This window comes from Rhizopus delemar, genomic scaffold, assembly GCF_000149305.1.
Source record: "Rhizopus delemar RA 99-880 supercont3.18 genomic scaffold, whole genome shotgun sequence".
Lineage (NCBI taxonomy): Eukaryota > Fungi > Mucoromycota > Mucoromycetes > Mucorales > Rhizopodaceae > Rhizopus > Rhizopus delemar.
In genome coordinates, this window is record NW_027137844.1 from 420,689 (window position 1) to 440,522 (window position 19,834).

Below are 19,834 nucleotides of genomic sequence, written 5' to 3' on the forward strand. Positions count from 1 at the left end.
AAGAGGCATAATCTTAGAATTATTATCTGATTAGAGCAAAACGTGTATGTGCGTCTGTTTCCTGAGCGTTCTTTTTTCTTGGCTATATTATATCTTTTATTGCGTAAGCTCCCGTCTAAGGACATTGGGATTAATTACTTGACTTCATATTAAAGTTTATGTCAAACATTAAACCATTTGTACAAACACAAAAGCTTAAAACTGAACTCGTTTTTTTTTTTTAAAAAAAAAAAAAAACTAAACGTATTTAATACAGCCATCGGTATATCTATCAAGTTTACAAACACTGCTACTTTCTATTACTGTATTCTTTTATTCTGCTCTTTAACCTACAAATGTTTGAACCTCAGAAAAAATAAGGCATGCACTGGCATGACTAAGCCACATTATTTCGAAACCTGTCGAGTGCAGAAAGTTTTTAGATCTGCTGAAGAGAGCGGGGGTCCCAGAAATAGCCCTATTTTTCTTTTTAATCAGCTTTCAAAATGTCTCAACAACTCCAATTTTCAGAAAACGATCAACGTGAACTCGGCCAAGTACGTAAACGGAAAAAAAAAAAAGAAAAAAAAAAGTCCTTTGGACTAAACTAAATTGTTAGTTCCTTGAAGCTGAACAAGCCAAGGCTCGTGTTCAACAAACCGTACACTCTTTAACTGACAACTGTTGGGTAATTGAATCAGAAAGGGAAAGAAAACAAATTTACTGACTGTCAGCAATAAATAGGATAAATGTATCAACAAAGTTAACAACAAATTAGATCGTGGTGAAGAGGCTTGTTTGGCTAACTGTGTCGACCGTTTCCTTGATACTAGTTTATTCATTGTTAAGAGACTTGAAGAATTAAGAAACAGTGCCATGTAAATATTCAACAAGAAGATGCCTTAGTTCGCTCACTGTTGACTTATATATAAATATAAAATTGATATAACAAAACATATACTTTTATATTGGGCTATCAACAATGTGTCTTATCCAACATCAACTCACCTATGTTTATATTAAGTGAAAGAGAAGGGAAACCACTTGTAGCACATTTTCAGCATTTTTTGTATACAATATACTTGACACAGACATGTTTTAAATAGACACTGTGCATGATGTTTCGCTATTTCATAAAACAGCGTGTATTTTGAAATTAAATCTATGTAGACACACGAGATTTTCAAAGTTCTAGTGGTGATTGAGTTGTGAGCAGTAATTATAAATACACTTAAACAAATGAAATACGTCAACAAAGGTGCATTGTAGTATAACAATAAGATGGCTTTACTTTTTGGTTGTGTAACATATTTGTTCAAAGATGATTGAGTGAATCTGTTGAAGAAGATTGAGCTATAATTACAAATATAAACTATATGAAACTGGTATACTCAATCTGCTTGTTTAAACGATTACACCCTGTCATATATAATCAATTCATTTAAAGCGACTTTACATTCATAACCCGCAAATTAATTGGAAAAAAAGTTCACATTTTAAATACAAGAAAAAAGAAAAACGTGTTGTGTATAATGAAAACAGTCCTATCAATAGTCGTGTCAATAGCAAGATCTACAGTTTCATAAAATAAAAAGAAAAAAAAAATGTTCTCTGATCATTAACAAATGTGTTTGATAATAAAATATAAAAGTAAGCCTTTTCTACATGAATCTACTGACACGTGGAATATAATTAATTGTTTAACACATAACAATGTAAAAGAAAACAATTCAAGTTGTGTACGACCGTGACTGAAGGTTTTTTCTTTATCTGTTCGAGGCATATTACCCTTTTTATTCTCTTTTCTTCAAGATGTCACAACATCCCTTGGCTGAATCCACTTACTCAACAACATCTCAAGAAAGTACTGATTCATATCCTGCTTTCTCAGAAGATATCTCTGATTTTGTAAGAAGAGTATCGTCCCCTATACCTCTAGATGATTCTATTGTACGTGCAGCCAGTCCTTTTGGTAGAAGATACTTGAAGCCTATCAATGGCATTCAGACAAAAGGATTTGCTCGATCAGGTAAATATCATCATAATCTCATTATCCTTATACCTCTTTATTTATTTCCATTTTAGCTCAAAGAAGATCTTCTGTTATGACTTTAGGTTCCATTGAAAGGTTACAAGACTTTTACGCAAAGAGGGAATTAAAGCTAAACAAGTAAGTATATCCTCTTTTCTTTTCTGTGCTGATATAATTTAACGAATACGATTTTAAACAGAGGTGGCACATTGGGATTTCAAAAGCTTATGATAGAAGAAGAAGATGATTATGATGAGCGGCTTCCAACTCCAAAGGCGCCACCTCCAAGCTGGATAAATCTTGATGTTGAGACAGACTTGGATGTACTTTTGAATACATGTTTTGAAGATATACAGCATACTTTGACTGCTTGGGCTATGGTCATGGGCCCTCGTCAGTCATCATCATCTTCATCTTCCTCTTCACATCCACTCTCATCAGATAGCGCTGATGAATCATCAAGGGCAACGACGCCTATTGAACCAAGCTTTGACATTCTACCGCTAATTCAATCAGTTACAAGAATGCTAGACTCAGTTCGTAATTATACCACAAATAGACACGATCTGTCCGATACTGCTTTAAGTAAATTGAGACAAGCTTCTTTGTCACTTTTAGAAGCAATGAAAGAATTAGAAAATCAATATAGAGAGGATGGAAATGATGAGGAAGGATACGTATACAAATCGTCTGATTTTGACCTGCTGGAACGGGAAAGACAAGCCATTCATACTTATTTACGAGTGGTTGAATCTCAGGGATTTAATCCTCCTCATCACATCGGAAGCCCTCCTGCTGTGTTCACTCCTGAAATACAGGCATTGATGGGTAAAACATCCATATTAAGTTTGTCGGACAGCGAAGAGGATATAGACGAAAAGGCAAAGGTGGACAGTAGTATACCTGTATGGCTTGAACGAGGATCTTTTGTTAATGATCCTTTAGGTAGGTTAATCATAACCTATGAGTATGTACATACGAAATTAATTTCTCATTTGTAAAAAGGAAGATACCATGCTTTGCTTATTGATAACCAAGACAAAAGTTTAAAAGAAGTGATTGATATATCAAATCCAAAGGACAATGAAAATGCTTTTCTAGAATGCTTAGCGTAAGAGAAAGCTCATGGAATGAAACGATATCCTTAACCAATTATATTAAAAATAGAGATGGAAGGGTTCTTTGTAATGCTTACAATAGTCTTGTGAAACAATCCAAACGTCCTTTTGGTTTCATTACCAAAATTCACAGTGATACCCGACGCACATATAGAGCAGTCGAAAACCTTCGATTTTTTGTTGCGTAAGTCTTATTTTATGTAAACAAAAAATTAGCGCACTGACTCGTGTAAACAATAGGGCGTGTAAATTTAGGTTTGAGATTGTATTCAACGAATTCGATCCTTCAGAAATAGCCCGCAAGACGGATAAAGGATTAGTCATGATGAAGAGCATATTAGCTACATTCTGTGAGTGCGCTATTAGAGAATTACGAGAACAAGTAGATTTAATTCAAAAACAAAAGTAACAAAAAAATACCGTTTATAATTATACCAATTTAATAAAATCTGATTTTCAAACACTCATTGGTTAATCACAATGTGTTTGTACCCCATTATTCACGTTTATTTTATTTTTATTTATCAGTAATTCTCAGTGTTTCCCAAAGGATAACATTAGTAAAACAGACACTGTCTGAGAATTGGCATTTTTGCAACAATTTTTTTATTTTATTTTTTTAATTGCTATTAGATAATTAAGAGAAGAAAAATATTCTATTAATCGAGAGTAGATTGACTAAGCATTGCTTAATTTCTGTCCATTAAACAAGAGCTTGTTTACAGTGTTATGAGAAATTGTTTTGACAAGTCCAGCAGTAGATAAGCTCGTCATTTTCTTGTACACATTTTGTGGTGTGGGATTATCAATTTCACTAATCAATAAAGCAGCTACACCTGCAACATGAGGAGAAGCCATGGAAGTACCGGTCATTCTGACAGTAGACGTTTTGGAGTCAATGTATGAGCTAAGGATATCATCACCAGGAGCAAGGATTTGGACACATTTACCATAACTACTGTAGTCAGTCATTTCATCATTCCTGTTAGTAGCACCAACAGTGTAAACATTCTTATTACTGGCAGGTGAAACATCACAGGCATCAACATCGCCCCAGTTACCAGCTGCAGCAAACATAGGAACACCTGAGGCGACAACAGCATCAACAGCTTGATTGAGAGCATCGAGAGCAGAAGAAGATACACCGCCAGTCTTCATACCCAAAGACATGTTAATGATAGAACGACCTTTGTACTTTTTAGCATTCGTTGTAACCCATTGAAGACCAGACAAGAGACTGGAAATGGAGCCTCGGCCTTCTTCATTAAGGACTTGAACAGCAATAAGGTTCGTCTTTTTGGCAACACCGTAGGTCTTTCCACCAATGATACCTCCAACATGTGTACCATGACCTTCACCAAGACGTGAGGTGCCATTGAAAGCAGACCAACCCCACTTGGCGCGACCTTCAAACTCTTCGTGGTCAATGTTCATACCGTCATCAATGACATAAACATAAGCATCAGATCTAAAGCAAAATTCAATTTAAATCACCAAAATAATCGAACCGTTTCTTTTCTTACCCTGCATCTGAGTCATAGATATAAGGTTGAGACAAATTTCGTTTGTGCTCAGAGATACGGACCAAGTTCCATTCAGCCTTATCTTGCTTCACATAGTCAGAGCTGCTGACAGTGGCTTTGGTAGGTACAGGTGTTTTCTTGGAAGTAGTTGTTTTGGTCTTGCTGCCCTTTTTAGTTGTGGTGTGAGACACCTTTTTGGTGGTCTTTTTAGTAGTAGACTTTTTAGTACTCTTTTTAGTAGTCGTTGTATGCTTCTTTTTAGTAGTAGTTGTATGCTTCTTTTTAGCAGATGTAGTGTGCTTCTTTTTGGTGCTCGTCTTCTTCTTTGTGGACGTTGCGCGCTTCTTGGTTGTAGTGTGTTTTTTGCTAGTTTTCTTCAAAGTCTTCTTTTTAGTAGTTGTCTTCTTCTTAGACTTTACAGAGGCAGCTTGAATCTGATCATCTTCAAAGGTATCAATATTACCACGACGCACAATACGCTTTTGAGATGAGGCCTTTCTAGCGCGAGCATTGAATCTCTTGTTGATACTGTTCTTTTTATTTTTAGGAGTAGGCAATTCGAACTGAACATCCTGATCAGGAATAATCTTTAAAATTTCGTGACTAAACAAAAGCGCGAGATCTTTAACAATATTAAGATCCTCAAACTTGACAGTGATACCCTTGAATGCGTTGCCAATGTCATATGCATCAAAAACATGAACTTGGTCTTCTTGGGTATCGCGTCGAACGATTTTGTTCTTCTTGACTTCTAGCTTGTCACGGCTCATTGACTGACTGAAAACCGTGATGGCCCCATCGAGGAAGCGTGGGACAACTAACAATATAATTATTAATAAGGTAACACATTTAGATGTTGTATACATACATGATTTGATTGTAGTATTCGGATGAAGTTGGACGATATAATTTCCATTGCCTTTTACTGTACTAAAATCCTCTAGAATGTTGTCGTCAAGGCCTATTGAAGTAACAACACCAATGCAAGAAATTGCAAAGAAAATAAACGACTTGGGATGCATTCAATTGAAAAAGAAAGGTAAGGAAGGGAAAGAATAATGGTTTATAAAGGGAATGGATAGGGATAGCAACCGCTTATTAGCTGGGTTACTCTTTTTTTTTTTTTTGTTAGAGATGTGAAAGAGAAGGCATGGATAGCTTTATTCTTTTATACACATTTTTCTATAACTTAAATATTGATTTTGTGTCACTTCATTAATAAGTTTGTATTATGCTTTATGGGCTCCATTCTTCTCTTTTTTCCTCTAATTTTATTTTATAAAATGCCATATAGCAGATCAAGTAACTAAATATTTTTTAAATTGTTTTTGCTTAAAGTTACTAACTTCTTATGCCAATTTTTTCCCTTTCTGTTTCTTTTAGATAGTATAACTGTGCAACATTGATGTGATTGCCCTATGTTATATCTGAACTTGAAATCCGAAATCTAGAAGCAGTGGCACCAACACTAAACATGGCAAATGATCATCAATAATTCATCCATAAATAATTAGTGACCTAGTACAGGCATTTATCAAAAGAGAAACGTAAGAATATCACTTAACGTTTTATACTTTATAATAAAAACGCATTATCTATGCAACTTATTGTAAACACATGGCGCGAATCTCCCGTAATAAATGCATGTAACTAAACAGCTGTTTATCAATCAAAATGAATTTGACATCCGTAAGCAAGTAAAGTTTTTCAACTCATGCTCTGATAAGGACTAGAAATTTTATTTTACATTATTGTTACAAAAAGAAAGACAAAACATGGAAAGCGCTAAACAGCCGTGTCTCCATGAATGTTATGTAATTTCCATCGCAGTAAGGTTTAACGGAATGAGCAAATTCAATACTATTTGCTTGATAGAATAATTAAGCAAATGACCACAAAATTCACAAAATTCTCTTATAAACATGTCAAAGTTAGAGGAGAAATGTTGTCATCTATTTTTACACTTCAAAAATTAGCAATATTTGGCATTTTTATTATTAGTTTCATAAACTACTCAACCGTTTGTCTTGTGTCTTTTTTTCTTGTGATATACCGAGAGTGTATCACTTTTAAAACAATTGTTTCAAAAACACTTATAAGTATTAGTTCAATTTTTATATAATCTTACATGGACATTTTCTTGCCAAGTTTATGAAGAATCCGGGTATAGAAAAAACTAATATACCAACTTTAATTGAGAATGTGTGGGCTATGTATAAATACAATTCATTTCACAAACAACAAAACAAAAAAGAGCATGCTGTCCTTTTTTTTTAAAGATGTGTATTTACTGGTAAGCCTAGTTCACTCGATAATATAAAATTGATAGATAAAGAAGCTCCCAGTAGCTATTAGTTAAAGTATTATATTAATACATGCTTGTTAATAACAATATAAGAATAATAGTCCGTCATTTGTTAAAGAACACTCATGTTATTTTTACTTTCCACACTTTAGATTGATTCCACTTCTGCACTGTATATTTTAGAAATAAATATAAAGACTGCAAGTGAATTGAATTATGGATTATCCTACATCATAAAAAATTATTAATAAGAGCTGAGTCGTTACAAGTCATATAGCCACGTTTAAAAAACACCACATCATATAAGCTAGAAAAGGATATTAGCATTAAGCAATGACGCGAAATTTTCGTTAAACAACAAGTTTCAGCTGTAATTTTAATAGTTGTGGCCCTCTATCAATTTGACAGGAAGCATAAGTCGACAAGGATGAATTAGAATTATATCTTTAAGAAAGCATATTATATGAATATAATAAAGGATCCGTGTGTCATTCTTTAAAACTTGTTGTCATATCGTATTTTATACCAAAAGAAATAATGCACTGTTAATGGAGTCCCTTAAAGTATTTATGACATCTCTGTTAAAAAAAAGAAAAGTGATTTATAAAGGCTTTTGAATGTGAATCAGTGAATAGACGTCTTTTGTTTTAAAAGAAGGTGGCCTTCATTACTCAGACATATGCAACACAGCACAATCAATAGATGAGTTTATTTGTATTTCAGTGCTATAACTCATAGGTGACATTGTATTAGGCAGTAAATAGGGCTAATAATCAGTTAAAAATAGAGTTAAAAAATCAACAACGACTTATTGTTATCGTAAAAAAAAAAGAAAAGAAATCCGATTAAAATAAGTAAATACGGTCATGATTTTTGCTTAAAAGCACAGTTTACCTCAGACTCTTTTTTTTTATCCCACACAAGGCGACATACAACAGCGTTGAGCAATTACCCCACTTGGGGATCCCATCCTGCATTCATTTTATTATGTCTACTATATATCGAATTTGTCAATGAACTGCGCGCTTCCATTTTAACCTTTTCTAATTTTTACCAAGCCATGATATGTAAGTATACTTCTTGATCTGTTTTTATACAAACCATGTTTGTCAGTCCTGTTTTTGTGAAATAAAAATCCTATAGTCTTACAAAACTTTTTTGTTTACCAAATTTACTGTATACGAAATGCTTTTTATGCATATAGATGACGCCCTTTAATACCAATAATAACAAAAAAAATCTCTTGTCCTGAAAATAAAGAATGCTTTATTTCTTATTGTCATTTTGCTACTATTAATATATTTTTTATACAAATGCATTATGTACTCCTAATCTTTGTCTTTTTGATGAAGATTCACTATACATCGGTTGTTGTCTTTTGTCTGCCAAACTATAAAAAGAATAAAGTGTCAGTAGATGAAAAATAGCTTAATACTATATAGCTCATTACTTGTGATTGCTTAATGGTGAAGGCCTATATTCTTTTGCATTGATTGGCCAATTAAATGTGTTTGAAGCAACAGGAGTAGTAGAAAATGTGAGAGGACTAGGCAGTTCACCTTGTTTATAGAATTCCGGGTAAAATCTAGAAGGTGAAGGTAGGTTTTGTGCGAATTGTGAGTTTGAGCTATTTTTGTTCACAATCTAATGTATATGTTAGTCTCTATCAAAATAAGATATAAATATTTATCTCACTTACTGAAAGTGTTTGCTTTTCCTTGGAAAGATCAAGTGATTGGGATGTTTCGCTCGGTATATGCACTCGAAGTTGAGGTCTTTTTTCATTATATGTAGCTATATTATATAGTTCAGATGGAGCATATCGTTGATGCTCATTTGATGCAAATGATTCTTCATAGATGTGTTGTGCAGGTGGTGGTGGTGAAGGGTAAGTATACTGAAGCAAAGATGAGACAAGTTGAGGCTGATGCAAAATTGTGGGAGTCTATTTAAATATATACATAAAAAGGAGGTTTAGAATCAGGATAAGTGTCGGTTTCTTTAGGATTTTACGGTATATATTTCGCCGTGTAGGCCATTTCTTGAAATCTTTTGCTTAAATGGTTTAATTTCGTTAGACAATTCTAGACTATCTTCGGTTTGTACGGGACTTAGCATATTTCTGCTGGCTTCTTTTTCATGAATAGAGATATCTTCGTCTTCTTCATTTTCTTTAAACTAAACATACAAATACACATGTTTATTCATATATACATCTTTTTCAATGTAAAGATACGTACATCATCATTAACTTTACTTTCATGAGGCTCATCGTACTAAAAAGCATTATCATCTTTGGTTTTTACAAGTTAAGCTTTTTAGATTTACCTTTGTATATCTGATCAATACATTGTCAATGTCCGTACTTGCATATTGAATAAGTTTATTGTTTTGATTATTAAATATAATGAGTGCTACTTCGCAATTACAAAGTACACTAAGTTCATAAGCCTTTTTCATTAATCCTTGTTTTCTTTTAAGAAAAGTAACTTGTCTATTGCGATCGTCTTTAATAGGTTCGATCCTGATCTTTCTGCGTCCCATGTTTGATTATAATAAAGAAGAAAGGGAAAATAGGAAGGAAGAGGGTAAAGAGTATAATTAATTGTTTTTTATTTTTAGAAATAATGACACGTCTATTTTTAGTTAGGGCTAATGGCACATGCTTGTTGCCGTAACAACCTATTCAGTTCTGTTAAGACTATACTTCCAGCGCTTGCGACATTTAATGATTCAACAGTCGATTCCAAAGGCACAGAAACTCTGATTTCATCATTTAACGCTTTATCAACTCCATGGTGCTCACAACTCAGGATCAACGCAATCTTCTTTGGTATTTCTATCTTCTTTTCTTTAAAATTCCAAAACCAAATACCTGAGCCTGGCTTCACATCTTGCACATTTAAAGTGCCATAGTCGGGCGACCAAACTTGCTGTGAATCTCTTGGCAACATGTCAGCAACAATAGGCGTAATGTCATGTTCCTCCAAATAGCTGGGCAAATGTTCAAAGCTGAGTGTTTCGTGCGGCCAAGTAAGAGATAAACCTCTTGAAGCTCTGATCGTTTTATCGTTGTATAAATCACATGTACCAGATGTAATGATACCTGAGGTCCATCCGAGACCCTTAGCCGTCCTCACCAGGGTACCCAAGTTTCCAGGATCATTAATCTTATCAAACACTAACAAGCGGTCACTCGGCGTAAAGTCATGCTGCATTATGCCAATTTCTGCATATATTTCATGTGCCCCTGGTCTAGAAGCTGTTCCCAAGATTCGTCGAGTGAGATCCACATCAGTCAAATAGTATGTTTTAGCTGGCAGGCTATCTGGATATTGAATTATCTGTTTTGCTGGTAATTTTATTTCGTCTTCTTCACGGGGTTCTTTCTTGGCAGTGACAATCACAGAATGGATCGAGAGTCCCTGATCACGCAATTCTTTTATTGTCTTCAATCCTTGAATTACAACAGCTTTCTTTTCATGTCGATATTGTTTTGATTCTCGTAACTTGATGAGATGCTTTGCCGGTAGTGATTTACTATTTGGAATTCTTTTGAATATTTGTGGAAAAATATGCTTGTATGCTGACATGTTGAATAAAAAAAATTTCTTTGAAAGCAGTTTTGTGGGCTGCTTTTTCTGCACTCCGATAAATACTTGAGCAAGTAAAATGATTTATGCCAACAGCATAAGCAAAAGTAATTTAATATATATAAAAGCCTGTTATAAAATGTTAATGCGAATAAAAGATAAAAAGCAATCAATAAAAAACATAATGAATTTACAAAGTTTTTATTATTATTGTCACAATAGAAAAGAATACGCGAACCTTTTGAATTATAAAAACATTTAAGAAAATTTATCAAATGCAATTTATTGGATGCTTGTACGTTTTTATAGCTAAATTTGTAGCAACTCTTTAACGGTAACTGTTATTATTCAAATTGATAAAGATGATTGATAAACTTTTCAAATGTTTCTTTAATATATCTTCTGGTTTCATCACCGACCTCGATAATCAATTCATCTTTCTGTCTACTTTCAGTCATTTGCTGAAGGATGTAGTTTTTCCATTCTTGCATCTTTTTGTTATAGGCATGGCATGCTTGTTCAATCTCGATTTTTATATCCTCTTGTAACTTGTCTGCTGCTTTAGTTTCACTAAGAATATTAGATAATCTTTCGTATCTCATTCTTTTCTTTAAGAAATTCTTTTCAAGTAAGCAAAGACATCTTTCCAATTCTTGCTCTAATTTATTATTTCTTCCTCTGAGTTCCTGGAAAGAGTTTAATTTGTCATTCAGATCATTTTGGATATACTCCAGATCACTAATTGTCGGCTTCACGTCATCTTCAAAGGTAGATAATTGTCTTTGTACAACTTCAAATCTATCATTCAATGGCTCAATTTCATCCAAAACGTCTTTAATAGAAGGACTATTGCTATTTTGATGCATTTCAGATAAATAGACAGTTTTTATATCAGTACTGTTTATCAGTCTATCACAGACTGGACAAACACTAGAACGAGTAAGCCAATGGGTTAAGCTGTAAAATAACAATAAGATGTTCAATATACGTGTTACTTTTATATTATAGTTCTTTAGAACCAGTTTTCATGATAGATGTGACCGCACGAAGTTGATACAATTGTTGGACATGTGTCAGATTTCAAAGGACATATACAAATAAGACAACCAAACATTTGCTCCATTGCTTCAAATTTTTTATTGGAATTTTAGGTGTAGTGAGATAGAAAGAAAAAAAGAAGGGCTTTTATTCGAAAACTGAGATTATTTATAATATGCAATGACACAAATCAGTAAAGTGAATTTATCAAACATGTCACTTCCACTGCATTAAATTCTTATTTCTAATTTAAGTATCCGACAAATTCTTTATTTGGAACTGCGCATTGAATAAGCTTTTTTTTTTTCTTTAGCAAATCTCTTAATTATGGTAATTAGAATCACAAAAAAAAGGGATTAAAAGTATTTAAATTATTATAAATAGGCTTTCACAAGAAACAAAAGAATTTTAGGAGCTGGTACAAAGAATGACCCTATTGATATAACAGACGGACCTACCAAGAAGCCTAAAGTAGCAAAAACAACAAAAAAGATAACCAGAACAACAACTTCAAAAAGCTCAAACACAGTCCAGAAAAGAGGAAGGAAGCAAGTGATTTCTTTTGTATATGACGAGGCAGCTGCAGCTGCTTTAAAGACGCTAGCCAACGCTGAAAGGGAAAAGAGGAAAAAAGCAGCTAAAAAGTTACCGCCTGAAGCAAGCCTGTATCTGAACGATGTAAGGAAAAAGTTGTTTTTTTTTTAAAAAAAAAAAAACATGATTTTCTTACACTTTTGCTTTTTAGTCAATGAAAGGAAGAGTTACTAGAGCTATGAAGCAACGCATGTTTGTTTTATCTCGTCAACTCGCAGAAGACGATGAATCTACAGAAATTTTTGAAGTATTAGGAAGCATTGGCAATGTAAATATCACATGCTTGTAATTCATATTCATATTAACTTGCTTTGAATAGAATTATACCGTGACAATTTCATCGAGAATTAAATGCACCTGTATGGATTATGCTATGCGAAAAACACACTGTAAACATATCTTGATGGTCCTCCTCAAAGTCTATTGCCTTCCTTTTGATAGCCCATTGTATCGTAGTCTTAGTACAAAAAAAGATGAGCGCATACATGCACGTAGCTTTTGTCAACAAGTTGATCCTTCAGTTTTAGTCCCTGAAGAAGCAAGGGAGAGAATTATGAAGCTGATGTACGGCAGTTCTGAAGAGATTGCTGCTATTAGTGAAGCCCAACGGTAATTAGTTTATTAAAAAAAAAAGTAGACGCATATCTTATATATCCATTCTATAGTCGTCCTCTAGACACATCCGATTGCCCTGTTTGTTTTGAGGAGTTTGAAGAAGAGAAAATAAATGAAATTGATTATTGTAAGACGTGTGGAAATAACATTCATAAGGTAGTTGAAGGTTATTATTTACCATGAGCTATGTTTAATAATTAAACTTTAGGAATGTTTTACTATGTGGGCTTCTTCTAAAGGCTCTGATGTTACCTGCGTCTATTGCCGTTCAAAATGGATATTCCCTGATCTATCTGAAGGACCCAAAAAGAGAACAGGAAAGGATTTGGATTCGAAGCATAGATTGGAAGGGAACTTTGCTAATTTTGCTCAAGAGTTAGGACTGGAGGTAAAGAGAGATACCTCTACTTACCGAAGTTCTCAAAGATATTATGACGACGATGATGGCTATTATTAATTCAAGCATGTAATAATGACTTAACTTTATGCAAAATTGTTTATATTCTATTTTTAAAACATTGTTTTATATGAATCAAATGAAAATTAAGTACATATAACAGAGTTTGTTTAAAGTTATTGTAATTAGAAAAATACAATCTAATCATTTGAATATAAACATGCTTTATATTTGCCTTTCCTTTGAAAAAATACGCAAGACACTTGTGCTGCTAATTATATTGCTTGCAAGCATGTACACTTCTTGAATGCAAACATGACATGGTTATTTACCCTATAACAGCTATCGTGTCCAGCATTGATATATACATATCTGAAAATGAAGAAGCAGAGGCCGAAATCTCTAATAATGTGCGAACATTATCTTTTAGCTCTAGTCGAGTCTTGAATTCATCGCTGATATACAAAATACAGCTGACTTTTCCACAATTCCTTCCCGCCCAAAACGAATCAAGATGAAGACATGAGCTTTTTCCAAATTTCTTTTAATCAATTTAGCTGACGCTGTTCTCTTTTTTTTTGCGTTCCATAATAAAAAGATTTAGTGAACTATTCTTTGTTTGAAACCATATAATGCTGTGACCAAGTTAGAAAGACATTATGTGTCTGCTGTCTTTTTTAAAAAACGCAAGCAAAATATGATTATTAGCTTTATATATAATAAAATTTAAGCTGAAATGAATCATTCAATCGTTTAAATAATTCACTTTGGAATTTCGTTTCACGTTCGTGTCTGTGTCGATTTTGAAGTAAAGTGATTTATTAAGAAAAGCACAGAAAAAATAATGATCTACAGCAAAGTTTTATGGAAGTTTTTTTTATATAGTATTACTTGTTAAAAGCTATACATATTGGTTGAATTCATAGAGAAGAACTTGTAAAGTACAAACAATGCTGATTTTACTCTCAAAGCACTGTCCAGTAAGGATGATATTTATGAAAATAAATCATAACCTACTACTTTTAAAGAGAAAGACAGGGTAGCGAGATACTACTTTCCGCCCTGCAAAGGTCATACAGTTTTTCTGATTAATCATCTCGTGTTTCAGTAGTTTCATGAAAGCCTCTGGTATTTTGCTGTGAGTTAAAGCTACCGTTAAAGACAACAAGACAGCATAGACGAACCTAATGATACCTTTTAAGATGAGAATTGGGATGCTTATAAAACACTGACTTAACACCAAAAAGCTTCACACTCGACAGTCGAGCCTAGTCCATACGCACATTAACGGGTTTTAGGAGTGCAGTTCTAAACTGCGGAGAAGTTGAGAACAAAGAAGTGTTACTAACATTGCGCAATGAGGGAGATCGTACATCAAACCACATTTTTACAAGCTTAGGTAGTATTAATAATCCAGCACACAGCGGATACTACCGTGTTCTGTTACAGAAAAGATATCGCTAAATACAGGCTGTGACACTTGATTTCAATATGAGCATGTATCAAAACGAATGATGCTTCTACAGCTTACAAGTGACACAAACACCATAGCCTATTACAGTTGACTGATAAAATCCTTTCTGTCAAACCCAGACTGCCTGACTTCATGTTGTTACTTGTATACACAAAGGTTCCCTTATCTTCATCATGTACTCACGACAGCCACTGTCAATTTTTTTTTTTAAAAAAAAAAAAAAAAAAAAAAAAAAAAAAAAAAAAAAAAAAAAAAGATGCTTGTCAATAACATTATCAATTTATTTGATAAAAAATAGTTTTTATCATCAAGATGAGATGCTATTCATCCATGATTTTGTAGTGAGAGGTTCATCCTCAATTGATTGTTGACAACAGAAACGTTCAATGCTATCAAAGACAAAGACACCCGCCTGTATTTGATCTGTGATGAGTAAAGGTACTCACATATGACATTCATACAAATTAGGAAATACGCCTACTCTAAATGATCACAAAGCTTTCATTGACCGTTTAGTATCCCATTATTTGCATTGAATGTCAGACATGATATGCAGTAACCTATGGCAAGTCAAGGGAGTTGAAGGCAAATGTCAATCACGAAAAATTGACTAGAGAGAATAGTTTTGAATGTGCATAAAGTAGATTTTGTAAACAACCGTATGATTTCATAATGATTCAAGATGTAGACAAGCTTGTATTCTGACCCCTTTCTTGTTTATAACAAGTTCACTACAAGTCTATTTGCGGGTCTAATAGAATTTAAGAACACTACACTCATACAAACATGATTCATCTCATGCCTATTCTAGTCAATATCCCCTTTCCTTTTTAAAATAAAAAAAAGGGGGAAAACCGGTTTGTGTCTGTTCTTTGTCAAAGAGAAAGTCTATGAAGCAAGTGTGCCTTTCAATAGCTTGCATGTGAAATTTCGTGCATGTGTGTGACGAATGAAAAAGAATTGGGTTACCTTTTCAATAGATTTCTTATTTGAATTCTCAGCGGCTTTGTTTTTATTAGATTAGTGAAATAGATATCAAACGATGCTTTCTTTTAAGTGTTGATAAAAGAGAAGAGGGGATGGTGTGTGTAACAGGAATGAGAAGAAAGGCAAAAAGGAATGGAGACACAAAATAGGCGGGATTTAAGCTTTTGTCCACTGAAAAATTTTGTTCCATCTATTTTGGTATTCTCCGCCTGCCCCCTCTTTCATTATTCCACCTTTTTTCTAATAAAACTTTCAACACTTCATCATCTCATCTTCAACAATGACTGCAGGCACTGTCACTTCCAACCACGCTCAAGACATTGAATACGCTCGTGCTCTTCACGGTGACAAGATTAAGTCTGGTCTCCTTGCCAACTTGAGCTCAAAGAATGCTCAGGTTCATAATGCCACTACGGATGCCTATCTTAACCTTTGGAAGAAGGAAGTCAAGAACGAAACAAAAGAACATGAAGAAAACAGAAAGGGAGATTATACTACGCTTGTGAACTCTTACTACAATTTGGCTACTGACTTTTATGAATACGGTAGGTGCAGTGAATTTTTAAATAGTCGTGTTACTAAACCCTTTGGACAGGTTGGGGTACCAGTTTCCACTTTTGCCGTTTCTATGTTGGTGAAGAGTTTGGACGTGCGATTGCTCGTCATGAACACTATTTGGCTTCCAACATTGGCATCAAGCAAAACATGCGGGTGCTTGACGTTGGCTGTGGTGTAGGTGGCCCTGCACGTGAGATTGCTCACTTTACAGGTGCTCACGTTACCGGTTTGAACAACAATGCCTATCAGGTACAAAGAGCCAAGCACTATGCTGCTAGAGAGTTATTACAAGACCAAACTGAATTTGTCAAGGTAAAAAAAAAAAAAAAAAAAAAAAAAAAAAAAGTTGAAAAAACAAAGAGAAAGACTCATGTGTCAATAGGGTAACTTTATGGAAATGCCTTTTGAAGACAATACGTTTGATGCTGTTTATGCTGTTGAAGCCACATGCCACGCTCCTACGTTTGAAGGTGTCTATGGTGAAATCTATCGTGTTTTGAAGCCTGGAGGAAACTTTGGTTGTTACGAATGGGTCATGACTGACAAATTTGATGAAAACAATCCCAAACACAGACAGATTGCTCACGAAATTGAAATCGGTAATGGTATTCCCAAGATGCGTACTGCTGAAGAATGTATTGCGGCTCTTAATAATGTTGGATTTGAGGTGACAATGAATTGTGATCTTGCTAACGTTGGTGATTCTATTCAGTGGTATTATCCTCTTGAAGGTGATATCCGTAAATGCCAAACATTGAAAGATGTCTTTACTACCATTGCTATGACTAAAGCAGGTCGATTTACTACCACAAACGTTGTTCGTTTGTTGGAAAAGGTTGGTTTGGCTCCCAAAGGCACTGTCGAAACTCAAAAAGTGTTGGAAACTGCTGCAGATGCTTTGGTTGCAGGTGCTAGAGAAAACTTGTTCTCACCCATGTACTTTTTTGTTGCCAAGAAACCTCAAAATTAAATCTACAATTAATGAAACAAAAAATTTTATTTAATAACCCCCCCAAAAAGAAAAAGATACTTTTTTATAATAAATTTATTTTGCATAAGGAATTATGAATAATAAATGGTTCATATGTAAAGAAGAAGAAATAACATACAAAAATATGTAAAAAAAGTGAAGAGAATATGATGAGAAACAAAAAGGGGGGAAAAGGGGAATATGTAAATGAATAAATAGAAATGAAGTATACACCTAATAATGAAAAGAGAAAAAAAAAGAGGGCATAGAATAAAATATATATGAAAGGGGGAGAATGATATACATACATACAATTAGAAAGGAATGTTTATAAAGAAACGAGAGAGGTTTGAAATGAGTGTTTAAGTATACCAAGAGTGAACCTCTGTTGTGATGGGTTCATAGATGGAAGGACATAAAGAAGGTGATGATGCAGCACTTGAATACCAAGATAATCTTTGCTGTTCTTTTTGACGATAAGCATCGTCATAATACGAATAAGGCATAGTGGGTTCATTCAATACGGAGGAAGCAGAAGAAGATGACGTGAGTGGATAAGGTCCATCTTGACTGCATTCACTTCCATTTGGGTTCCACATGAAAGAAGGTGGAGTTGGATAATAATCTGATAGAACAATGTCGTCATTTGTGGGAGTTAACCTAAGCATGTCAACAACGCCAAGTCCAGACATATCAAAGACTTCATCGTCTCTTGATACAAATAACTGAGGACTGACGGCAGGACTGGTACAGTTACTGTCGACCATCGGATTATAAAAAGAGGTATCAAGCTTGGGACAAGGAGGAGAACTTGTCTTTAGATGACTTCTTCTGAATCGACTGTTGCTGTTTTCACCACGCGTCTTGTCATCAAAATAACCTGAATTTCTCTCCTTGTTTTCTTTGGTTCGAGTCACCAAAGATTTTGAGCGAGTGTGGGTCTTTTTGTGTTGAGCCAAATTATCCGTTCTGGAAAATGATTTACCACACATGTCACAAGCATAAGGTCTTTCCATTGTGTGCGTCCTAAAATGGCGTTTTAGATGTTCCAATCTCTTAAAGATCCTTCCACAACGAGTAAGAGGACAAGTAAAGGTTTTTTCATGAGTACTGTCGTCACTAAACATATGAGGATCGACAGCCAAACCAGCATTGATAGCAGCTAATTCAAGTTGATTGTGATGTTGGTGTAAAGAAGAGTTTCTTTTTCTTTGTCGCTGTTTGTAAGTAGGAGAGCCTTCGAAAAGAGAAAAAGCACCAAATATCCTTTGTTTCTGTTCTTGGTCAAAGGAGTCAAATGAAGGAGAAGGTAAGGCGGGTGAAAGCGGACCAGTCGGAGAAGTTCCAGTAGAGTAGCTCAGGACTGGATTATTTCCATCTTGAATAGAGGATAAAGATCGGGATGATCGATGTTCAGTCTTTTGATTAGGGGATTCATTCCAGCTTGTCCAATTGTTTTCAAAATCATGTGAAGAAGATGAATTATCTAATATGTCACACACAAAAAATGCGGAAATGAAAAATAACCAAAAAGAATAGAAATTATTAAAAACTGTTCTTTACAACTAAATCATTTATTTCTTTTTTGTACACCTTTTTTTTTTTTTGTTCATAGGCTTACCAACCCATTCTTTCTTTCTTTTCCCCCAAAATAAAAAAAAAAGATTAATTACCTGTTGTGAGTAAAGTATGATGAGGTTGAGGTGAGGTATTGGCACTTGTGATTACAGATTCATCCAAAGCTTGAGCGGCAGCTACTGCAGATAATGACATTGATTTCCTTAATTGATCAAACATTTCTTGAGCTGTATCCAATGTGAGATTAGTAGCTGGTTCAGCGATCGCAACACTCGTGGTTTCTAACCCAATTTTCTCTCTTTTTAAATCTCTTTCTAATGCATCCAAAAAGAGTCTATCGTGAGGAACTGAGAACCAATAGAATACTTTTTGCTTTTTTTGAGTTCTTATGCAATTGTTCTTGTACAACATTTCAAGAAATTCTGATTTTGGTTCTTCCAAAGAAGCATCCATGCCGGGTTTGAGGTTGCGTAAATCGGAAAAGATGCCTTCTTCAAATTTCTTTAAATTGGTGACAGGTCGACCAAAGAGATGAAAACGATAAAGAAGTGTTCGTACAATGTCTGTTCCTGTGATGTGAAATAGATCATTCCAATATACACAAGAGATACTTTCACCAGTCGATAAAGGAAAAGATCTTATTTTACAAAAAGAATCCCAATCGTTGGTTGCTGTACCCAAGAAATATTTCAATTCATCAATTTGTGACATTCTTTCTTCTGTATTATCATTTGTAGGTGAATGAAGTGATATCAATGATGAATCATTGGATAAAGACGGATGAGATGAATAGCTGTTTGCCATAGAGTAACGGATGATGAAGAATTTTTTTTTAAAGAAAAAGAACAGAGAATAGGATTAGATTGTATTTATATTTTTTACATGAAAAAGTTCAAATTAGGAAACTAAGGGGTTCCAATCTACAAACAAGGTAATCAGGGACAGTCAGAATAAGTGTGTGCGGGAGAGTGGTCTAGGATAGAAGGTTGTCATTTTGAATGATGTTAAACTGCATTTTCTTTTCCTTTTTTGTCTAAAAGGGTCTAGAAAGTATTTTACAAGCAAATAATATA

General features: G+C 34.2%; 9 protein-coding genes across 9 annotated transcripts; 4 read left to right on the top strand and 5 right to left on the bottom strand.

The window, feature by feature from the left end:
- Window positions 1-485: 485 nt before the first annotated feature.
- RO3G_16042 (uncharacterized protein) lies at window positions 486-861 on the top strand (the record flags this gene model as incomplete). The annotated part of the gene is made up of 3 exons (XM_067670626.1): window positions 486-536; window positions 599-667; window positions 724-861. The coding sequence occupies 3 exons, from the start codon at window positions 486-488 to the stop codon at window positions 859-861; spliced, it is 258 nt and encodes an 85-aa protein (XP_067526727.1).
- A 930-nt stretch (window positions 862-1,791) lies between these two features.
- RO3G_16043 (uncharacterized protein) lies at window positions 1,792-3,126 on the top strand (the record flags this gene model as incomplete). The annotated part of the gene is made up of 4 exons (XM_067670627.1): window positions 1,792-2,008; window positions 2,065-2,149; window positions 2,211-2,956; window positions 3,113-3,126. The coding sequence occupies 4 exons, from the start codon at window positions 1,792-1,794 to the stop codon at window positions 3,124-3,126; spliced, it is 1,062 nt and encodes a 353-aa protein (XP_067526728.1).
- Window positions 3,127-3,807: 681 nt separating this feature from the next.
- On the bottom strand, window positions 3,808-5,674 carry RO3G_16044 (uncharacterized protein; the record flags this gene model as incomplete). Its single annotated transcript, XM_067670628.1, has 3 exons — window positions 3,808-4,597; window positions 4,653-5,469; window positions 5,521-5,674. 3 exons carry the CDS (start codon window positions 5,672-5,674, stop codon window positions 3,808-3,810), a joined length of 1,761 nt encoding a protein of 586 aa, XP_067526729.1.
- Window positions 5,675-8,262: 2,588 nt separating this feature from the next.
- RO3G_16045 (uncharacterized protein) lies at window positions 8,263-9,244 on the bottom strand (the record flags this gene model as incomplete). Its single annotated transcript, XM_067670629.1, has 5 exons — window positions 8,263-8,347; window positions 8,408-8,601; window positions 8,657-8,902; window positions 8,971-9,135; window positions 9,215-9,244. 5 exons carry the CDS (start codon window positions 9,242-9,244, stop codon window positions 8,263-8,265), a joined length of 720 nt encoding a protein of 239 aa, XP_067526730.1.
- A 355-nt stretch (window positions 9,245-9,599) lies between these two features.
- Window positions 9,600-10,550, bottom strand: RO3G_16046 (uncharacterized protein; the record flags this gene model as incomplete). Its single annotated transcript, XM_067670630.1, has 1 exon — window positions 9,600-10,550. The coding sequence occupies one exon, from the start codon at window positions 10,548-10,550 to the stop codon at window positions 9,600-9,602; it is 951 nt and encodes a 316-aa protein (XP_067526731.1).
- Window positions 10,551-10,894: 344 nt separating this feature from the next.
- Window positions 10,895-11,416, bottom strand: RO3G_16047 (uncharacterized protein; the record flags this gene model as incomplete). The annotated part of the gene is made up of 1 exon (XM_067670631.1): window positions 10,895-11,416. One exon carries the CDS (start codon window positions 11,414-11,416, stop codon window positions 10,895-10,897), a length of 522 nt encoding a protein of 173 aa, XP_067526732.1.
- Window positions 11,417-11,915: 499 nt separating this feature from the next.
- Window positions 11,916-13,254, top strand: RO3G_16048 (uncharacterized protein; the record flags this gene model as incomplete). Its single annotated transcript, XM_067670632.1, has 6 exons — window positions 11,916-11,918; window positions 11,973-12,266; window positions 12,334-12,450; window positions 12,502-12,791; window positions 12,848-12,953; window positions 13,006-13,254. The coding sequence occupies 6 exons, from the start codon at window positions 11,916-11,918 to the stop codon at window positions 13,252-13,254; spliced, it is 1,059 nt and encodes a 352-aa protein (XP_067526733.1).
- Window positions 13,255-15,935: 2,681 nt separating this feature from the next.
- RO3G_16049 (sterol 24-C-methyltransferase) lies at window positions 15,936-17,183 on the top strand (the record flags this gene model as incomplete). Its single annotated transcript, XM_067670633.1, has 3 exons — window positions 15,936-16,200; window positions 16,251-16,525; window positions 16,596-17,183. 3 exons carry the CDS (start codon window positions 15,936-15,938, stop codon window positions 17,181-17,183), a joined length of 1,128 nt encoding a protein of 375 aa, XP_067526734.1.
- Window positions 17,184-17,545: 362 nt separating this feature from the next.
- On the bottom strand, window positions 17,546-19,472 carry RO3G_16050 (uncharacterized protein; the record flags this gene model as incomplete). Its single annotated transcript, XM_067670634.1, has 3 exons — window positions 17,546-18,669; window positions 18,857-19,330; window positions 19,373-19,472. The coding sequence occupies 3 exons, from the start codon at window positions 19,470-19,472 to the stop codon at window positions 17,546-17,548; spliced, it is 1,698 nt and encodes a 565-aa protein (XP_067526735.1).
- Between the last annotated feature and the right edge of the window lie 362 nt (window positions 19,473-19,834).